Source organism: Notolepis coatsorum (genome assembly GCF_963971535.1).
Source record: "Notolepis coatsorum genome assembly, chromosome: 10".
Taxonomy (NCBI): Eukaryota; Metazoa; Chordata; class Actinopteri; order Aulopiformes; family Paralepididae; genus Notolepis; species Notolepis coatsorum.
The window spans coordinates 46,260,583-46,284,030 of NC_140174.1; the positions used below are offsets into that span (position 1 = coordinate 46,260,583).

At 42.3% G+C, this 23,448-nt stretch overlaps 1 protein-coding gene across 8 annotated transcripts in view; it reads right to left on the bottom strand.

Moving 5' to 3' along the window:
- The window catches only part of rnf157 (ring finger protein 157), a 48,079-nt gene extending 25,315 nt beyond the window's left edge, over nucleotides 1-22,764 (bottom strand). For 7 of the 8 annotated variants that reach the window (XR_014620156.1, XR_014620157.1, XM_084322820.1 and 4 more), the window contains exons 1-10: nucleotides 22,186-22,764; nucleotides 18,817-18,935; nucleotides 12,300-12,388; nucleotides 11,657-11,806; nucleotides 10,400-10,517; nucleotides 5,930-5,996; nucleotides 5,068-5,111; nucleotides 4,438-4,485; nucleotides 4,224-4,295; nucleotides 3,710-3,869 (exon numbers count right to left, since the gene is read on the bottom strand). Coding sequence is in view for 6 of the 8 variants with exons in the window: in XM_084322820.1 (XP_084178946.1) it covers nucleotides 3,710-3,869; nucleotides 4,224-4,295; nucleotides 4,438-4,485; nucleotides 5,068-5,111; nucleotides 5,930-5,996; nucleotides 10,400-10,517; nucleotides 11,657-11,806; nucleotides 12,300-12,388; nucleotides 18,817-18,935; nucleotides 22,186-22,273 (955 nt within the window). In the remaining 2 variants the exon portion in view is untranslated. The remainder of the gene's footprint in view (nucleotides 1-3,709; nucleotides 3,870-4,223; nucleotides 4,296-4,437; nucleotides 4,486-5,067; nucleotides 5,112-5,929; nucleotides 5,997-10,399; nucleotides 10,518-11,656; nucleotides 11,807-12,299; nucleotides 12,389-18,816; nucleotides 18,936-22,185) is intronic. The other variant, XM_084322819.1, reaches the window with a different exon arrangement.
- Nucleotides 22,765-23,448: the final 684 nt, after the last annotated feature.

Genomic DNA, 23,448 nt, shown 5'->3' on the forward strand with positions numbered 1-23,448 from the left:
GTTCTTCCCCCTTTTTACTGTATAAGAAAGAATAGAAAACGCATTGCAATGACACTATAGTGGACAGACTATGTATATGATGGGATTCAAGTTCGCGTTTTTGTTGCTCATAGGCATGCTGTCAGAGTATGATATCTTAATCAAACATTCTAGAACATTTGTCGTCACAGATCATGTCCTAATAGAACATAGGCTATGGCATGGATCGTGATATTGTGTGGACTGTTATTATTACTGTACACCGGTACCACCCATTGTGACAACAGCCTTGTGAGTCCCGCACACAAACATGATGGAATTCAAGTTCATGTATTGAAAGGCAGGCTATCATACATGCAGTGAGATTCATTGTTCTTGTATATGCTCTCGTATTATATTGTTTATATAGGCTACCCAATACTGACATCAAAATAGATTGTAGTATGCCTCTAGAAATCATATGCAGCAGGTAGAAAATTGACGGGAGATCCATCGCGATTTGGAATAAAATTGAGGAGAACTTTAATCCCTGGGGTATTAATCAAACAACACGGGAAAAGGCAGTCATATTCCAGCGCAGTCTTTATTAGCCGACAACAAAATAGATGCATCTAAAAATCATATAGCCAATCGAACACAACTAATAAAGGCATTCATATTACAGCACGGTTATAATGACACACAACCAACGCCAAACAGTGGTCAACGAACGGTCTTTATTAGTATTTTGAGCTGTCCAGGCAGAATTGCAGCAATGGTCTTAGGGAGCCGTTGATATCTGACATCACCGTTTACGAGTCCGCCTTTTATTTATCCCACAATACGCGATAGTGTCTTCTTGGTTCGACAGCAGTGAACAATCTTCGTGGAGTTTCTCAGGGTTCCGCTCGGGTCCGTCCATTATTTCACATCCCATGGGGGGTGTTTCCTCATTTTCATGACCATATATGGATAATCATGCACGAGCATTGACAGTAGAACAAAGTGGTATTCATCAACACGGAGGACCATAGAGCCTGCGTACGCACGTGTGATGAATGCCGACTTCCCTGTGCGTACGCTAGTTCTACATTCCGTGCTTACGTGTGGAAGTAGGTCAAGTTCTACGTCCACGTTGATGAATGAGGGCCCTGGTGTTCTCAGAATTCTATCTTAGAATTGTACCACTCACTAGCTTTCAATGGCCAGGAGCCATTTTAAGTAAGTAACTAAGAAGGTAAGTAAAGGTTATTTAGTGTAGTACATCTCACAGAGCAAGGTCATAAAGTGCTTCACAAGAATAAGAAAATAAGACCATAAAGATCACACAAAATTACAAATACTAGACAGCATGAGGCGAAACAAAGGCCAGTTTGAATAAATTAGTCTCCAGCTGCATTTTAAAGATGTCAACAGAGAATGTCTATAGGAAGAGTGTTCCACAGTGTCTGAGTGAAATTGAGAGCGAGGGACAACCAGTAAGCCCTGGTCAGAAGACCTAAGTGACCTACTGGTGAGATATAGATTAATCTGGTCACAGATACACAGGTGGCTGACCATACCAGGCTCTATGTGAAAACTAAAAATGTAAATGTATTTCAAATAAATCCTAAACGTAATGGGAAGCCCGTGTAAAGAAGATAGGATGGGGGTGATGTGAGTTGACCTGCTGGACCTGGTCACTAGCCTCACAGCAGCGTTCTGGACCATTTGTAGACAGTCCAGGGACGATGTGCTGAGGCAGGTGAAAAGGGAATTGCAGTTGTCCAGCTAGGATGATGAGGTGTGAATGATCAACTCTGGCTCAGGTTGCAATACAACAGACCTGAGTTTGACAATGTTTCTTAAATGGAAGAAAGATGTACGGGTCAACGCTTTGATATGTTGATCGAAGTATATAGCCTGATTCCATTCACACCTGACAGTGTTGGCCACTGAGCAACTCCACTGGAGCAGTTGGGGTTAAGTGCCTTGCTCAAGGGCACTTCAGCAGTTGGTATTGAGGGATGAGAGAGTTATTCATTCACTTCCCCCGCCCAGATTGGGTGTTTAAATATAACACAGAGATTTCTAAGATTAGACTGTACAGCTGAAGTGAGGGACCCAATACACTGAGCAACCTTGGAAGCTATGCTATCTGAGGCAATGATAAGGACAGCAGTCTTATCTGCATTTAGCTAAACAAAAGGTTGTTAGCCATCCAGTCCTTAATGGCAGTCAGACAATTGTGCAAGACCGACAGTTTGTCAGTCTCACCAGGCTTAAAAGAGACATACAGCTGCTGAATATCAGATGTGATATGAGCAGTGATGCGTTGTTCATGGGACGGGGTTGCACTCCGTGCAACCAAAGTTGTGAGCAGAAGCGCGTGCACGCACATGCACAGATGTGCACGCGCGTGCACACAGGAATGCGCTGCACTCGACTGATGCGCCAACTCGCAGTACCCACCTGGCTACTTTGCATATCAATAACGCCGGTCGTCAGGTGTTACATTCCATTCGTAGAGGAAATTAGGCACTGTCTTTAGTCTGTCCTTATGCGAGGGAACATTTATGCGCATGCGCGGGAGCGCGCGCACGTGGCGTCATTAGCGTGCGTGCAACCAGTGTTGATATGAGCAACGCAACACTGGATATGAGATATGTTTAAATTTGCTAATAATATGACCTAAGGGAAGCATATACAAAGCAAATAATATAGGACCCAAAAAAGAACCCTGAGGCATACCACAGGAAAGAACAGCAGTTTCAGACATGTAGAGACCAAGCAACACAGAAAAACTCCTAGGAGGAGAACCAATCCAGGGTGTTCCAGACACACACCCCCTCATTGTCCAAGCCTTTCAGTCAGGATACAGTATCAAAAGCTGCACTAAAATCCAGCAGCATGAAAACAGAGCAATCACCCACATCAGAAGCATTGGAGACTCTGAGAAGAGGTGTTTCAGTGGAATACCTCAGTCGGAAACCAGCTTGTGTCTAAAAGGTTGTGTGCATTCAAGACAGCAGTGAGCTGTTTGGCAACAACCTTTTTTTTGCAATAAAAGCCCCCCTTATCTTTTGCTTAGATATAGCCTATAGCCTTTGGGAAGGGATGGATCAAGGTTAATTTATAACTACTGCATATAATAACTGCATATTCAAAATAAGATGACAACCATATTGCAGATTGTCCACCAGATTGTGACATCATCATTAGTCAGTCTAATCTCAGATGTCAGATCGTAGACCTCAAATGGTTAAATAATCTGCTTCATAAGGCTGTGATCATATTGGACGCCTCTTTCTTGCATTCAAACATGAGGCGTATCGGTGTAAATAGATAATCAAAAGTGCACAGTGTACACAGGGCACAACAAGCAATACCACTGAATAGCTACTGTTGCTACCTCAGACATAAATTACATACATTACCAATGGTAGATAATGCTAACTAACGTTGGCAACTATTGATACATTTTCAACATTGAGGTGTTGATTTCTCTTCAGATACCTCAAATTTGTAATCCCTCCCCTTAGTTGATTTGATTGGTCCGTCGACAAGTAGGTGACATTGACGTCGGTGCGCTCCATGGCTAAAGTTTAAACTTTTTCAACTGAGAGCACCCGAAAAAGCGTTGCTTCAAAAACGTGATGCGTGTAGTTTGGAGGAGGCCTATCAGAACAAAACCATTGAAAACAAAAGGGGGAAAAGGTGCAGGCACATTCAAGATGGCGTCCAATGAGATCACAGCATTAGGGGTACTTACGCAGTCTACAGATGGGGCAGCAGTTGGCTTGGTAGCGCAATGTGTCCGCGCACGCGTTGCAGAGACACAGGTGTCTGCACGGTAGGATGAGCGTGTCTCGTACATCTGACAGACACACCACACACTCCGCGCTGTTGTCACTGATCTCATCATCCGCTACCTGGAACCAAGCGGCACGTTTGAATGAATGAGGAAACATTAAAGATTCACTACGATTTCTGATCATTTGAGGACCTTGTAGAGTGAGTCTACAAGGTCCTCATTGCCGCCTGTATTGAACGAGAACTGTTTGTAGAATAAATTAGACTATTAGATATTACGTGCTTATTGCACATGGTTTAGTCTACGTGGTCCTCATTCCAGGTGATCAAAAACCTTAAAATCACAAAAGTGTTAAAGACCGTGGTGATTTCATATTACTGTGTTTCCATTGTGTGTCATACTGTGTCAATGCTGATTGAGTGAAAATGGAAACCTGTCATGCTGTATCAGTTAGCGTTACTGGCAGGTTTACCTTTGATTCTTGGCTGTTGTATTTGTTCTCAATACCGTAGATCTCCTGCAAGAGGTAACTCACTCCATCCACCTGGAGAAGGAAGACAGAAGAAAAACAGTTCACGTTGGGCTTCATATTGAAGCTTGAGTGCACTGGGTCACTGAATGTGGTGGGAAACGCCAGGACAAAGGGAGGACGAGGTGTAATAGAGAAGAAAGGGAGACATATTCACCACTTGTTTCTGCTTCAAAGGTTTGACACAGTAGCTTCCGTCCATGTGCTGCAAAAAGAAAACTCAAACACATCAAGACACGTATCTAAAAACACAGGATCTGATGGAGCGGCAAAACACAAGGTTGGTAAACTACAAACTCCAGTCGACGACCACTGTAACTCCAATGACAATCACCAGTATAAACACTATACTGCATATTTTCATTATATAATACAATTATTTTATTAAATAATTGTATTACATTTCCTCGAATGTAACATTATTTTCATGTAACTTGAATCACTGCGATAGGCCTACTTACTATAATCTATACAATGAATTTCACTCATGAGGATTTATATGAGCTTAATCCTTTCACTACCACCCTACAAAAGGTTAACCTTCTATAAGGTGGTAGTGAAAGGGTTAAAACATTGGTAAAATTCTATTTCACGTTATAGTAGGGCGAGTGAACTGAGTCTAGCTTCTTTTACGCCCTCCTCCAATACATCCCTGCTGGTACCATAATCTACAGTGAACACTTACACAGAAACCTCAGTTGGATATTAGAGAAAAGCTGTTGCATCATTCTTCCATCATATTTATATTCTGTTACCAGAAAGTTGCCGCAAAACAATTCCGTCTTACCTTCTCAAATGTAGCCAGCAGTACATGAGAGTGGCCCATGTGATCTATGGAGGGACATAAGGGACAAAAAGCACATCTTTAATTAAGATTCTACAGTTTTACAAGCACACCCCGCTTGAGTTTGGACTGATCAAGATACAGCAGACTTAGACAAGAAGTAGATACACAGATAACATAATCACATAGTGTGTTTATATGCATATCGATATTCTCCATACTAAAATATGTCCCAGATAGGGTCTTCGGCAAGATCAGGCATTTATATGCATCTTCATATCCTGATAACCAAATATGTCCAGACACATGAGTAAATGGAATATTATTATATTATATTATTATATAACTATTACCATGGAAATGGAACTCACACAAACCACAAAATCCAAGCAAACAAGACAAGGTGTTTACATGCCTCAGTATTCTGGCTAATATCGTATCCCAATGATATAATCATATTCGGGTTTCTCATAGTCAGGATTTGAGCTTGTCCCGGCTATTATAAATGGGATCTGGGGAGGCTTGGTAGCATAGAGGTCTGAGTGCTACCTCCGGCTTGTCCAGTCGCCCCTACGAACACAATTGGCAGTGTTTGCAGGGTCGTTGCAATAGCGACTCCTACTGGTCGGTCAGGGTGCCTGTTCAGCAGGGAGGGGATCTGGGGGAGATAACGTGAACCTCTGTGCATGTTATGCTCTCCCAGTGAAACTCCAACCTGTCAGCTGTCAGGTGACTCCACATGTATTGGAGGAGGCATGTGGTAAGTTTCATGGAATCCTCAATTCTCTCAAATAGTATCAAAATAACGTGCATGTTGACCCACTCTATGAATCCACAGCTATAATCAGATGGGAGTATAAGTCACCTTCCCCTTCATCCACCACAGCCTGCACCACCATAGGGAACACCTCCTTGTCCACATCGAACAGCAGCTGAAAAGGAGAGAGGAAACGTCACGTTATTTAGCAGGTCCTTGGGGGGTTCCAGGTGGTCCACGGCTAAATGAGGAGCATCTATGTATATGGTCTCTATGGCCAAAGTCCACACGTATAGGGATATCTTTAGTTTCCTCTTTGAAAAAAATCCTATCCATACCAACTGTGTTTTAGAAAACCCCTTCATCATTCAGCAAAGTAAACAAACACTTTCTGAAAATATTTTATTAAAAGTCTTCAGAGAGGCTTATGTCTCGAACTCAAACCAAAAAACCATCTCAAGACTCTATAAGGGATTACAACAGACGAAAGGTAATTCATTGTATGTAAAACAGAAATGGGAAAGGGAGGGAAACCTAAATATAACAGAAGAGGAATGGGAGGATTTATGTGAAATACAATGGAAAACATGAATGAATGAATGAATGAAAACTTTATTTAACAGATTGCAGAATGGGTACAATACAGTACGGCTCAATACATACAATTGTTAAGGGGATGCAGACCTGAGAAAGACGTTTGTCTTGTTTCCATCAGGGTCCCCCATTTTCAATTCATATAGACATATATGACATACATGACATACAGATAGTCAGTACTGCTACATCTATACATTTATGACATACCAGATTTGCAAAAACAGTACTTTTTGTGATACAGAAGGAGTCAAGAAAAGGGAGTATATACATTTGACGTAGAAACTGTACATTGGAGGAGGTTGGGTGGGGGGGGTTGGGTACATTGGGATATTGACAACGATACTGGGTAATTTACATTGGAGGTGGTTGGGGGGGGGGGGGGCACACTGTATAAACAAGTAACACTGTACATTGAGGGGGGGGGGAGGAGACACTGTACAAACAAACACAATTGTACATTGAACTATTGACAAAACCATACTAGGTAAATGACTGTACATTGGAGGGGGTTGGGTTAGGATATTTACAGGGGCCAGTGTTGAATTGCAGTCTCCCGTAGGTGTCCCTTGAGAGAGGTTTTGAAAGTGGGTAGTGATCCACATTCCTTTACAGCTTTGGGTAGGGCGTTCCACATTGATGTGGCATAATTGCGAAACGTGTTTAGTCCCTTATTTGAGCCGAATCTGGGTTTAACATGATTTGTGGAGCTCCCTCTGGTGTTGTGATCGTGGTATTCACTGACCTTTGGGAAGTATTTTGACATGTACATGGGTACCTTGGTCGTGTAGTGTATCTTGTAGACCAGGCCCATTGCAAGTTGTTGTACTCTGTCGTCTACTCTAAGCCATCCTAGGTTGTCAAAGTGGGCAGGGGTGAGGTGGGTTCTAGGAGTAAGGTCAAGCAGTAGTCTGACCAGTTTGTTTTGAGATGTTTGTAATTTTGTTTTTAGCGCCTTTGAGGTGCTTTGGTACCATGAGGTGCAAGCATAGTCGTAGTACCCCTGAATGAGTGCTCCTGCCAGAGTCTTCAGGGTGTTCTTGTTTACCAGAGAGGAGATCCGGTACAAGAATCGAGTTCGTTGGTTGACTTTTTTTATTACATTGGATGCCATTTTGTCACAGGAGAGATTAGCCTCTAGGATGGAACCCAGGTAGGTAATTTCATCTTTCCTTGTGACAATATTGTCACCCACTGTAACTGAGAAGCCGTCGGTCTTGCTGAGTTTGTTATTTGAACCGAAGAGAATGGACTCTGTTTTGCCCATGTGTAATGATAGTTTGTTATCAGCGAGCCATATGCAGATTCTGCCTAGTTCCGAGCTGAGGGTTTTTTCAACCTGTAACTTGTTCTTGTCAGAGACCAGCAGGGCTGAGTCGTCCGCAAACAGGAACAAGTTGCAGTCACAAGCTGACGACATGTCATTTGCATAAATTAGGAACAGTAGCGGTCCTAGTATGCTTCCTTGTGGAACACCACAGCTCACTGTATGGAGAGAATTTTGTTGGAAATCCCTGATTAGGTTCTTTAGTACTCCAGCTCAAGGGAGCCATCATACCAAATCTTCCAACTGCTGGAGACAGTGTGGCCTCTCAGAGGCAAATCATTACCACATATTCTGGTCTTGTCCATTGCTGATGCCTTTCTGGAGGGAGGTCCATACAATTTTTGAAAAAATATTCCAGGGGGACATCCCATTTAAGTTGGAAAGTCTATATTTCGGCGCCAGGCCATCAGAAAATGGGGATAGATATATATTTCAGATATTAAGTGCGGCTAGCAGGAAAGCCATTACTAGAAAGTGGTTAATAACAGAAATTCCTACAGTGGATGATTGGATTGATATTATTTATGATATTTTTAAGATGGAAAGAATTACTTTTTCTTTTAGGTTGCAACAGGATAAGTTTCGGAAGAAATGGGAAAGATGGATAATGTACATTACACCATTACGATCTTCATTTGTTTAAGGTATATAGAAATGATCATTCGGGATAATTGTTAAGTGAAACTTGTGTAAATGGAGTAGAGTATCAGGAAGATGCACCCCAACATATTATTTTGTTATTTGTTTACTTTATGGTAAATGCAGATGTATTGGAGAGGTACCATAAATTATAATTTTGTTATCTATTATTTCTTGTTATTGTTTTTGTTTGTCTAGAAAAAAAAAGAAGTATAGGATGTTATTGACTGTATGGGTCCTCATGCACGTAATGGTACTTCTGCACTGCAACTTTTAAGTTAAGTAATAATTATTAACAATTGATGCAATTTGTACAGCAGAAGGCGAAGTCAAGATATTGTTTGTATGGACCATAGTGAAAATCAATAAAAAGATAATTTAAAAAAAAAGAAAACCTCTTCATTCAAATGACACTAAATTACTGAGCAAAAGATCTTCTACCGCAGGGGTCTCAAACTCGCGGCCCGCTGGATGATATTTTGCGGCCCCCTACTTGACATCAAAGTTTAGTGTTAGTGCGGTCCGCGCGCAACTGTTTGCCGAGTCGTTGCGCGAGAGTTGGAAGTTTTATTTATTTGACAGCAACGTTACGTTAGTGACTTGGTTGAAACGTGATTCCGGAGTGATACCAAGTAAAGTGGAAGGCAAATGCATCCTCGCTGTCTCCTATGCGAGCAGTGCTCTGCATGTCCGGCTGCACTGCCACACTGTCTGTGTACTCTGCTCTGGTCCAATCACATTCAGCGTCCCGTCAGCGTTCTTCCCCCCCCACCCACAGTCTGCGAATCAGATGCAGAGTAGGGCGGGTCTTAAACAGTCAGAGTCAGAGCAGAGTTGACAGCGCATCTACAGTAGCCTCACTCCCAGTTTTATCTCCGTGAGATAAATGTAGCTAGTAGCCTAGTTTCGCCAGCAGGCAGCCAGCAGAAAAATATGGCATGTTCAAAGATGGTCAGTAAAAGAAAAGTCGACTGCAATTCAAAGGTGAATGGACTGAAAAATATGCGTTCATCCTGAGTCCCAGCACCAAACCAATGTGACTAATATGCCAAGAAACGGTAGCTCTTGTGAAGGGTGGCAATTTGAAACGCCACTACGAAACAAAACAGTTATTTTAATGCAACCTTTCCTCAAAATTCAGTGCTAATAACCACAAAAATAAATGGAATGAAATCATCATATCAAGCTGCAAGCAGAATTATTGTTAAATCTATGTCACAACGAGAAAAAGCAACCAAGTCCTGCATGGGTGTTGGCTAAACACAAGAAGCCATTCTCTCTCTCTCTGATGCATACATAATAAAATAATGTATGAATGAAGTGATGGAGACCATGTTTGAAGGCAAACAAAAGCAAATCCCCCTCAGATCGCACAGCAACCAGAATAACTGAAATACTGGCTGGTGATTTGATTAAACAGCTTTGTGATAGAATAAAAAAATGCACAGTGCATTTCCATAGCTGTGGATGAGTCCACTGACACCACTGAGAAGCCTATGTTCTGAAGAACCGTTCATGTTCTGAAGAACTGTTCATGTACTGAAATGTTATTGCTAAAGATTGAGAAGATTGGATCAGTTGTACTTTTTTTTGGAATACTTGAAACCCTTTTTTTGTGGAATATTTGATGCGGCCCAGCCTCACCCAGACTCTACCTCCAGCGGCCCCCAGGTAAATTGAGTTTGAGACCCCTGTTCTACCGTCTACCTTGGGGGTCCTTAACATGCAAACATTACAGGAACTCATGGCACTGTACACAATCAAATTGATCTTACACAAACACACAACCCTTATAATCACATGGTGTTTGTGAGCCACACCCCACACACACACACACACACACACACACACACACACACACACACACACACACACACACACACACACACACACACACACACACACACACACACACACACACACACACACACACACACACACACACACACACACACACACACACACACACACACACACACACACACACACACACACACACACACACACACACAGCCTACCTCCTCATCGGCCCACTCGCTGAGGTTGACAGAGTGTGAGGGCAGACAGAACTGCTGACAGACTCCCCTCTTAAAGTGCACCGTCTCCGACTGTAGCGAGCTGTCCTGGGGCAGGTAGCTGGAGAGAAATGCAGAGTCAGATCAAAGACGCTCTAATAGAGGAAGACGACGCGTCATGAGAACACCAACGGACACCAACGGAATGAGAACGGAACAGTCCCTGTCTCCTGAGTGGGCGGGACTTTTACACTGGCGCTGTCATTAAACGCCCAGACTTGCTAAATCTACAGGTCAGAAAAGTGTCAATTTAGTGTCCAAATGTTCAGAACACCTTCTATAAGATACAGTCCAATATTTATCTAAATTTCTATGGTAAAGACAAAAATAGCCACATTCGGTCAAAACCTTTACATCTCTCATTGGGGTCTCCTAAGTTGAGGGGGGGCATGCACACACACATACACACATGCTTGCACACGCACACACACACACTTACATTGGCACACACACCCACCCACACACACGCACACACACTTACATTGGCACACACACCCACACACACACGCACTTACATTGGCACACACAGTGTCGTGGAATATATTATCATGTCATTAGACAGCTTGACTGGTGCACTTTGACCAGCTATATAATGTGCTCAGATATGGCAGACACTACTGTCCCTTTAAATCTTCTTCTCTGCTAGCAAGACTGTTTAACATTCAGTTAGTCACCGCCTAGCCAAGGCTGATTCTCCTTCGGGCAGACTTTGTTTACCTATCTGGGTGTCTAGGGGACGTCATTTCAATTGTGTATTTAACATACGTGTGAACAGCGCTCTGGGTCAGTCTATGGCCAGACGCTACTGTATTAACATGTTGTCTCTGACTGTAAACTGTCCTTTCATTGTGGCCACGGTGAAATAAACTTTCCTATTATTAATAATGACTCAGAATCATTAGTGTAAACGGCTCATCGTTTTGTCCCTTTAATATTTCCCATTACAACACCCACACACACACACTTACATTGGCACACACACCAACACACACACACACACACACACACACACACACACACACACACACACACACACACACACACACACACACACACACACACACACACACACACACACACACACACACACACACACACACACACACACACACACACACACACACACACACACACACACACACACACACACACACACACACACTTACATTGGCACACACACCCACACACACACTCACTTACATTGGCACTCCACTGTGAAACTCCTCTATGGCCTGGTAATAGATGGTGATGGCCACCTGGGTGTCGGCATCAAAGGTGAACTCTATGTTATAACAGGCCGTGCTCTTTCCTGCCACCTCCTCTCCTGGCAGCTTCAGGTCCTCGCTGCATCTAACAGAGGAAGGGAGGGTGTATATGACGGATTAAAAAAAATAAAAAAGAGAAAGGGAGAGAGGAGGCAGAGAGGGCATTTCTAGGACAGAGGAGAAATATAATCCCCATCCGCACCCCATTAAGTAGTGATCTGGCCTTCAATAATCAGACAGTGTTTCAGTATCCTGGGAGGAGATGGCTCTTTTAGACCTGTACCCAAAATAGCTAAATGGGCACAGGATTAGATCATCTCTCGACACCGAGGGCTGTGCCTACTGAGTCGATCTATCGAATAATCAGCCGCTTAGTCGACATTGTTAGTCAAATTAGTAGTTTTTTATGCCTTTTCCATGCTGAATGAGTGTTTCCTGAAATACCTATAAGCATTTTTATTAAGTGTTACTTCTGGATGATTGTATGTAGGAACCAAGCAAGAATTTGAGTCGAGGTAAAGCACTTCTCAACACTGAGGGAATGTGTATATTTGTGTTTGCGAGGTAGAGGTACATACCGCACGAGCCGTAGGGTGTCCTTGCGGATGTTTATAAGGCTTCGTAACGTCTTCACCGGTTCCTGGGGGGGAGGGGCAGCGTACGGGAACTGCAATGGTAAATAAATGCATCACAGAGATACAGTGTGTAACTATGGGTGGTAGCGTGTCATTTTAGGTTATTTAACATATCCAGTTCAATTTGGTCTTTATTTCATCTTGAAAAGATCATTAAGAGCAAGCTCTTGTTTACAATGCTGTCGAGAGATTTTTCACAGGCTTAAAACAGATAAAAAAAACACCAAATAAAAGTAAGAGAAATAAAATCAGCTTTGTTAAATTAGACAATGAATAAATAAGACAAAAACAGATGCAAAAAAACTCAAATCTAAATTGAAAACAGTCACAGACTGAAACAGGGAGGTTTGTAATGGTCTGTGGGTTAAGCGCTGTATTGATTTTTGGCGAGAGTTGAAGATCTTTCCAAGAAGCCGGGGCATTAAAACAAAAGGCTGACTTTCCGAGCTCAGTCTGCACCCTGGGGACCTGAAGCATAAGCCAGTCATTTGAGCGTGTCAGATAGGGTTCATAGATCCAATCTAGCAACATTGTGATATAAGGTGGTAATTTCCCTGCAATGGCCTTAGAGATAAACAGATAACAATGTTTATTTCGCCTCTCTGCCAGAGAAGACCAACCCACTTTATCATACAGGATGCAGTGGTGAATACCATATCCATCACCAGTAATAAATCTGAGAGCAGAATGATAGACCGTATAATGCTGCTCAGTCCTTGCAACGCTGAACTAACATTTGGCCCAGTGGTAATGGTTTGGTTCTGGGCCTCCATGGCTTAACACAAAATTCCAGAATAGCATTGGTTTGTCAGCATGTATCAGAGTAGTGCTGACAAGAGCTGAGCTAAGAGTAAAAACCTGCAGAGGCGGTGTCTCTCCAGGGCCAAGGTTCACACTCCAGGCTGTGTTTCTCAGACCCGTGTGCACACATCACGCCACAAAGTGGAAGAGTAGTTGGGTGATATGGTATTACATAGGGGCGGGGGAAATCCATACAGTAATATATAGCAATATTTTGTGTGTCGATATTATATCAATACAGTGACGACGGGTATCAATATTTTTTTTTAATCCCATTTCATGATTGACGATCCCATTTGACTGTAACAGAAATGATTGAACCGAGGTGAACAGACGAAAAACGTTACCTTATTAGATAAAACAGATATATTTCTATTGCAGATGTTAGCAAGGTTTTCCGTTGGGGACATAATTTGCAGTTGAAATAAGGTAATACATCGCAATATATACTATAGCAATACCGTGATATTACAATACAGTGACTCTAGTATCGGTGACAATATAGTATCGTGGAGCCACTGGTGATTCCCACCCAAAGTATCACAAAATGTTTCCTATTTTCAACAGTATAACTATATTTGACGTGATTAGGTTTATCCAATAGAAATTGCACTGGGATATAACATTGTTTTAATGTCCTTTTTTGGAGAAAAATTGTCATGGTGCAACTTCCATTAAAATGGCCTAATGTTCATTGCAAACTCTTTAAAGGCCCCATATTGTAGAAAAGGGAGATCAATTTTTTTTTTATTATAAAGCAGGTCTAGATGCTAGGCGTTGTCAATACCTGGAGCTCTCATTTTAACAATTTCCTCGTGCACCTACCCCCCCCCCCCCCCCCCCATTCACACATACACACTCACACACATATATATTATATATACATATGACCTTTCAATTTGACCACTATGAGTAGCATAGACATTTGACAAGGGGATTGGGTTCCTTCATTGAGCTTGTCCTTATCATTAGGGCACAAGTATCTTGCGTTTTATTATAGAAAATGTGGATCCGTGACGTATACCTTCAAACACAGTATACCCACTACACACCCTTTAACCCTTTCAGGTCTGAAGCTTTTTGGAATGCTCTCTCGGAATTCTATCGTGGAAATCTAGGGCCAGGAGTTGTTCAACCTATTTCATGCCTGAGACTGATCGTAGAAGTTGACAGGATCCGAGGGTCCTTCTCTCTCAGTATTCTCTGGTCCTATTATATGTTTGACATAGAAGTAGCTGACGGCGAGTAAGGAGAGAGACTATGTGGTTGTTGGGTAACTGTGAGGAGGGGCAGTCTAGAGCAGGATGTGGTTAGATGGTTAGATACCCCACACTGCTGCCCCTCATATGGGCTTGGAGGAGGGGCACACTGGAATGTTGGCCCCTGTGTGTGTGTGTGTGTGTGTGTGTGTGTGTGTGTGTGTGTGTGTGTGTGTGTGTGTGTGTGTGTGTGTGTGTGTGTGTGTGTGTGTGTGTGTGTGTGTGTGTGTGTGTGTGTGTGTGTGTGTGTGTGTGTGTGTGTGTGTGTGTGTGTGTGTGGGTGTGTGTGTGTGTGTGTGTGTGTGTGTGTGTGTGTGTGTGTGTGTGTGTGGGTGGGTGGGTGTGTGTGTGTGTGTGTGTGTGTGTGTGTTTGTGTGTGTGTGTGTGTGTGTGTCTGTGTCTGTGTGTGTGTGTGTGTGTGTGTCTGTGAATAGTACAGTATTCAGTATTATTACACATCTGTGCCCAGCAGGAGCCCTCCCTGTAAACCATGCACGCGCACACACACACACACACACACACACACACACACACACACACACACACACACACACACACACACACACACACACACACACACACACACACACACACACAGTGACAGATGCTGAAAAGCACCATTCATTAGGGAACTAGGAAGCAACAGTGGTAGGTCTTATAAGTTGGGAAACACGTGGAACATCAGAACTCTGTTCAGCCACATTCCTGCTCGAACAAAACTTAACACTTTAAATCAACTTTACACTTTGGCAACGTTCAGGAGACTCATTCAATCTGCCACCTATGGAGAAAATGAACCCACTGCCTTTCCTGTTAAAAGGTACACATGTGTGTACGTACGCACACACACACGCGCGCACACACACACATACAATCACATGTGTGGCCCGAAGACGTGCAGATCTCTCTCTCTTTCTCTCCCTCTCTCTCACTTTTTCTCTTTCTCTCTCTTTCTCTCTTCCCATCTCTCTTCCCATCTCTCTCTTTTCTCTCTCTCTCTTTATCTATTCCCATCTTTCTCTCTTTCTCTCCCTCCCTCTCTCTATATTTCTCTCTTTCTCTCTTCCTCTCTCTCTCTATCTCCCTCTCTCTCCATATCTCTCTCCCTCTCCCTCGCCCTCTCTCTCTCACTCACACACACACACACACACACACACACACACACACACACACACACACACACACACACACACACACACACACACACACACACACACACACACACACACACACACACACACACACACACACACACACACACACACACACACACACACACACACACACACACACACACACACACACACACACACACACACACACACACACACACACACACACACACACACACACACACACACACACACACACACCTCAAGCTTGAAAGTGACTCTGTATTACCAACAAAGCCGCCGTCTAAATCTGCAACATTACCAGCTTCTGTGCCGATAATGACAGACAGACAGACAGCACACTCAAAACACACACAACCACACACCCTGATACCAACCTGACTGATATACATGATATACTATACAGTATCCTTCACACACAAAATAAACTGTACAGACAGGCATAAGCAAACATATAACTAAGGAAATATGAAAAATAAATCCCTGTGTGAATCCCTGCGCTTCTGGGAAAACCTCTATGAATAGCAGAGAGAGAGAGAGAGAGAGAGAGAGAGAGAGAGAGAGAGAGAGAGAGAGAGAGAGAGAGAGAGAGAGAGAGAGAGAGAGAGAGAGAGAGACAGAGACAGAGAGACAGAGAAAGGGAGCCGAAGAGAGAGAGAGAATTGTATTCAGGTTTATGACTGCAGTGCCATCTGCTTAGAAACCAACAGAAATTATATAATGCTGGAAAATAATAACACAGCTTCAAACACACACACAAACAATCATCAATTGCTCTGCACACACACACACACACACACACACACACACACAGACAGAAGGGAGATTATGAACGCCATCATAATCGGGGGGGGAGGACACGGACTACAATCATAATTGTATCCTCAGTCTAGACAGACACAGCAGTGTGAACTGAGATGAAAAAGGGGTGGATTGGAACTCGCTCTCAGCCAATCAGGGTGTTTCAGCCATAACAGTGTTATTATGACATCATGAAAACAGACCTCTCAGTAGGGCTGGGCAATATGAAAGAAATTCATATCACGATAACCTGTAATGTAATGTCTTGCGATATCAATATACATCACGATATGTAAAAGTGTGGTATCAAACCAAAACTCCCTTAAAAAAAATAGGCAAAGAACCACCCGACACGCAGCAGAGTGCCTTAAAACTGTCACCTACTCGTTGATTATTCCGCTTACAGCATGGTTATTTTAAGTTTAATCTAAAGGTTATGAAGCCAGAGCTGACTGTTGTCATGACTAGGAATAAGTCTATTCCCCTTTATAACCAAGTTGGTTAGTCACAGACTCACAGTATAAATTACGTTTATAGAATTATTATATTATTTATATATAATTTTTTTTCTATTTATCTATTTGTTTATTATTATTATTCTTTGTGTGTGTGTATATATATATATATATATATATATATATATATATACACACACACACACACACACACATATATTAAAATGTTATATTAAATTATTACAAATTGTTTCTTTCTTTTCTTTTTCCTCTGCTGAGTCCCATTCTTCAAAACTGTTGTATTCTCTAAATAGATTGAAAGAAATGTTGAAATCAGCCATTTGGTGTGTTTTCCTTAGTTCACGGTCATTAGTTGATCAAGTTGATAAGTCAGCTGTGCTTTGCCGCAGTCGATAACGAGTAAAGCTTTGACAGCTGTGCTTTTTAATGTTGCTATGGTTACAGGTTGGGTAGCGGATGAATTTAGAACGGTGATTAAACTTTGAGCCTACTAACGCATGCATTAAACGGTTTTGACGAACACCTGCCGGCCAATCAGAAAAGAGTATATTCACCCAGACCAAGGTATAAACTATAATATTGCATTATCACCCTAACCCTACCTCTCAGTCTGTTAAAAATAATGAAATACAGACAACTGCACAGGGGAGTTCTCAGTTAAATGTTCCCCTCTCTCTCTCTCTCTGGGGTTCTGTTCATTTTAAGCTGCAGTTCTCATTAGCCTGACCTTCAAGCTTATAATTAAGATGAATGAGACGTGAGACCTGCCATTTGTCTCTGTCTCTCTGAAGGGAAGAGAATTAATTTCATTCCATTTCACTTAGCTTGACAGCATGAGACACTACACTTTCAAATCATGTTGGTTATTGTAATAACCCACAACCCGGTCTGTTTAATCGCAAAGTTCCCCACAGGGATTCATTAAGTTCTTATCTTATCGTATCACAAACTCATTTGAGGAATTGAAATGTCACCCATTTTAAGAATTCACATGTTTTTCCCAGTGGCTCTGCGCTATCCAGTCAGTATTTATGAACATACACCATTCTCTCCCAAAGCTAGAAATCAGAGCGAGAACCCTTGCATTTGTGGTTTCATCTGGATGTAAAAATCGAGGGCTGCTCCATAGACACCGAATGGAGCCGTGCATCCATAAAATGTGAAGTGGAGTTCTCACACCCAAACAGTATTGTAGTGAATGCTAACAGGTCTGAACCAGATTTTAAACCTCATTTGGATTTAAGAGCTCACAAACATTTTATGGACACACAAAGTCAGCATGGATTGTAGTAGCAGCAAGCGGTCTATAACTGAAGGTTATATCAGTCATCAAACTCCAGGGTCAGTACTAGCACCCATTTCATCCGTACACTCACTCACCCAGATAAGAGCAAGACACTGAACCCCTAACTGCTCCCGATGAGCAGGTTGGCATCTAGCATGGTTGGCTCCACCGTCGGTGTGTGAATGTGTGAGTGATTGGGTGAATGTGAGGCATAAGTTGTAAAGCACTTTGGATAGAAGTGCTATATAAATGCAGTCCATGTACTATTTACTATATGCAATACATTTTATTTGACCAAACGTTTTTGGCAAAAAGCCTTCCTCTGGGTCTAATTATTGTAACATAACTCCAAATGGCCTTTGACTAATTAAAGTGAATTCATGGTGGCAAGACAAAAACAACATTGATTGCTGCTAAAACAGGCCCTGTGTCCAGAAAAGATGTACAGGGCGACATTAAACATATGTTTTGGGGATAAACTCAAATACTACTGAGACATTTTAAGGTTAGCTCAGGTGAGCTGGGATGGGTAATAAGCCTCATCACTCACTCACCCGTCACACCGGACGTTTCCATTTTTTCTGATGCGTACATGTTGTGTTACCATTTTGAAACACTGAGACAGTCCACTATATACTGTATCTCTCCTTTATTGCTGGTAGCAGGCGTTAGTGTGACAGAGGGGTCAGATGTCTGAATACCCACCGCTACTGGTCTGGTTCCCAGGAAGTTAAGGTCTGTGTTCTCCCCAAACAGGTAGCCCTCCGGGTGGGTCGAGTCAAACTTCTCTCCTCCCATGATGAAGTGGCTGGCAAAGTAACTTCCTGCGGATAGAGGGAGTCAAAGTCAAGATATTAAACACCACAATAATGGGGGCAAAACCATACCGATAACAAAGACCTTGATCAATTGAATAACCCTGATGTGTTTGTTTTGGGCTTTGGACAAAAAGGTTGCACAGCTGAGCGGACAAGCCTTGGGTTGTTGTTGACAACAGGGTGTAAGTAGCACCTGGAAGCTCTCCCCATAATCAGAGTCTGCTATGATAAGACTATAATAGCAGATCTGTGGTCAGGGAGCGATTTTAACCACATGTTAGACATGTCAAGTCATCGTCTGCTGGTATTTGGGGGGAATCTGGTCCTGGATCTGGTTGCACCTTGTTTCCCTCTTGTCCCTGTTTGGCGCCCAGTACACACCTGACCAAAAGTGTTCTGGCCTGACCGTCCTGGAAGAGGGATCTCCCTTTCTTCCATGTTTTTCCTCTTGAAGGTTTTGTGAGTGTTTCCTCGTCTTTAAAGATGGTCAAGATCACTCTGTTGTCATGGCGGCCTATAAAGCCCTTTGAGAGGCTGTGATTACAGGGTGAAATAAACTTGACTTGAGACTTTGTTCAACGAAGGCTCAGCAAATCATCTCATCACCGACCAAATTTTGTAATTGAGAAGACATAGTCATGAGTTCTCAATCTTACGATAGCCCTTTCATTAACAACACCATCATTTTTAATCATAGCACATTATCGATCAATTGAGGCGCCTCTCATTTATACCCACTGGGGTATGTGGTGTTTAAGCGGAATAGAGCATACAGCTAATGGATACAGTATTAACAATTTGTTCATTCATAGTGTATTATTGATCGATTGATAGGACGCGTAGCACAGGTCAATTGTGATAACTTATGAATGCATGTCGTCTATTTTATGATTATTGTCTATTTTATACACATTTTATGTCTGCACTTTATGCGTTGCTTTTATTTAGTCAATTCTCTGCTCATTTTATGTCAATTATCTGCCCATTGTATGCCTATATCTATTTTATGCCCATTATGTCTACAACTCTACATTACTGCTGTGAAGCACTTTGGGCTGAAATTCATATGAAAGGTGCTCTACAAATAAAGTTTATTATTATTATTATTATTATTATTATTATTATTATTATTATTATTATTATTATTATTATAATTATAATTATTATTATTATTATTATACCCACACCAAAATGTGGGTACACACCATGATTAAACCTATGACATGGGCTCTCTCCCATCTTATTATTAATTACACCTGCTGGGACGGGTGAGGTGAGCTGTGGTGTGTTGTCACCAGATCCCAGCCATGAGAACTGGGACTAAACAGATCAGTTTCACCAGAGCCACTAACAGTAGCAGCTCTCTGGACCCACTCAGGCCGCATTCCAACACTTCAATCAACCTGCTTCCTTTTCTTCTTCTATACCTGTCCTTTTTGGGCATGACTGGTCAGACTGGGTAGATATTAGCACTGATTATATATGAGGAGAGTGAGACCACACACTGCTGCTCCATACTGTATATATGCTGGGGAACGGTCGTCTGGTAATCTGAAGGTTCCCAGTTCGATCCTGGCTCCTCCCGGGCAGCGTGTCGAAGTGTCCTTGAGCAAGACACTTAACCCCTAATTGCTCTTGATGAGCATGCACCTTGCATGGTTGCCTCTGCCGTCGGTGTGTGAATGTGTGAGTGAATGGGTAAACATGTGAGGAACAAATTGTAAAGCGCTTTGGATAAAAGCTGCTATATAAATGCAGCCATTTACCTCCGCCATCGGTGTGTGAATGTGTGAGTGATTGGGTGAATATGAGGCATAAATTGTAAACTATTTGGCAAAAAGCCTTCCTCTGGGTCTAATTATTGTAACATAACTCCAAGTGAATTCAGTGGCAAGACAAAAACATACAGGGTGATATTAAACACATATGTTTTGGGGACAAACTCATATACTACTTTGACGTTTTAAGGTTAGCTCAGGTGAGCTGGGATGGAACTGGCTTTAAACTGGGTAATAAGCCTCATTTCACTTCACATCTATAATGATGAAGGGCCTGGGCTGGTGGAGTATATTTCTAGGTGGCGGAGGTGGTGATGATGATGATGATGATGATGATGATGATGATGATGATGATGATGGTGATGATGATGATTGATTGATTGATTGATTGATTGAAAACTTTATTAACAGATTGCAGAATGGGTACAGCAGTACAGTACAGCTCAATACATACAATTGTTAAGGGGATGCAGACCAGAGAAAGACTTTCGTCTTGTTTACATCAGGGTCCCCCATTTTCAATTCATCATAACATATGACATACATGACATACAGTACTGCTACATCTATACATTTATGACATACCAGATTTGCAAATACAGTGCTGTTTGTGATACAAAAAGAGTCCAGAAAAGAGAGTATATACATTTGACGTAGAAACTGTACATTGGATGATGATGATGATGATGATGATGATGATGATGATGATGATTGGGAGCTATCAAGTATTCCAAGAGTCATGCTCTAGCTAGAGAAGCAGTGAGATCAGTTCTAGTGATGCCATGGTTACAGCAATGCGAGAATCTCCTGTTCAATTCTGTGATCAGCGTTCGACATATAGCGACTGTATGCGGGTTAAAGCAGGAGTGGGGTGTATACTCACCTATTTGCTCTTTCTATAGGTATATGAATGAGCATCTATCAGCCAAATGACCATGGACGTGTGCTGGTGGTCACACAGTATACCCACACCACCTCTCCAACTACCAGTGGTCTTGCTATGCTGGTCTTTCGACGGAATATATAGATCCTCTCATCGTTGTACAACGGGGAAGATAACTATTATGCCAGAGGTGCATCATATGCTTATTATCTGTCCTACTCTCGTGTGACGTGGTGGTGTTTCCACTTAAATAAATACAGACAATCAATCCGTTTGGGTTATCAAAATGTTCAGAAATCCCCCAAGATTGCTGGCGCGGCCTCCCTCTCCACAGGTAGCTATAGTCCACTCCTTCAGATTAAAGGCGGATGCAGGATACGGAGTAACGGGACAGAGGCAATGTCCCCGTGGCCGTGGGCCTACTATGATCACAGAAGGCATGATGATGATGATGACTTGGATATTTGTTTTTAGTTCCCTAAACTATGCAGAGATTGCATAATGATAATCTGCAATGTAGGCCGTATGAGGGCGACTGCATAGGCTACCCGAGTCCCGACCACACTCAAACTGGGACCACTGTTTCATGACTTACCAGATTTCGGCGGATAACGGTACACCGAATTGGACGGTATGTCCACCTCTTCCACACCTACATTTTGTCTGCTTGTCAAAGCTCCCATTTCCAGTTAAATTAAAGCGCACACTAAAGAACATAACAGTTTACATTCGCTGTTCTCAACGCCTCCTCATTTACTGTCATTTAATCCAGTCCTCCCTGCCCTTTCCATTTTCCGTTTGGTCCAACAAGGCCCTCAGAATGTGGCGGCTGTGTTGTGATGATCGTCCCGGGGATTAGTTGTTGTTCTCTCGCTGCTGATCCCTCCCGGCTGAACGGCTCCGTTGGAGACCTGGTTCTGAGCAGAAAGGCAGCGACCGAGTCCCTTTAACCGAGAGGCACTTTCATTATGCGACGCTGTCGCATCTCCAATGCCAGGCGGGTTTGAGACCAAATAAAAGCAAATGATCCTCAACTTGGGGCTATGTGATAGAAAATAACGAGGTACTCGACATGATATCTCTCTCGCTTTCACAGATGCTGATCGCTATCACAGCCCCTTCTTCTTCTCTCCGTGTTGCTGTCAAAGACCAATTCTATTGCTCCCCATGACGTCAGGTACAGATCCGGAGCGTGGTTTTGCGCAGTCCCATCCAGCAGCTCCCGAGCCGCTATAACGTGACCTTCCTGCGATACATGTGTGAACAGCACTGACTGCAGTGCAGTGCAACGAGTGCCAGAAGAATACAGTGAATACAGCGACAGGCTAAGCCTAAACAATTCCGATTAATTCGAAATTCTATTAATAATGTTAGCCACAGTGGCGGTAATAGTAAGTGGACTATAGAGACATACGAGCCAAAACACTCATGAGTTATACTCTATTGGGTTATATATTTTTTTTATAACCTTACATTGAAACGGCATTAGGAATATTGATTGGATTTAGAGTCATTGAACCGTCTTATTTGTCATAATAGAACATTTGTGATGTCACAGTATGAGTCATAATCAAACATTCTAGAACATTTGTGATGTCACGATGTCATAATCAAACATTCTAGAACATTTGTGTATCTATATATATTTAGTTGCCTACACTGTTAAATTTAGTCTACATTTCAGAATACAATGGGGCTTAGCTGTATATATTTAGGTTATTGTATTATATGAATGTTTATATGTTTATTTTTATAACCATACATTGAAACGGCATTAGGAATATTGATTGGATTTAGATAAAGTCATTGAACCGTCTTATTTGTCATAATAGAACATTCTAGAACATTTGTGATGTCA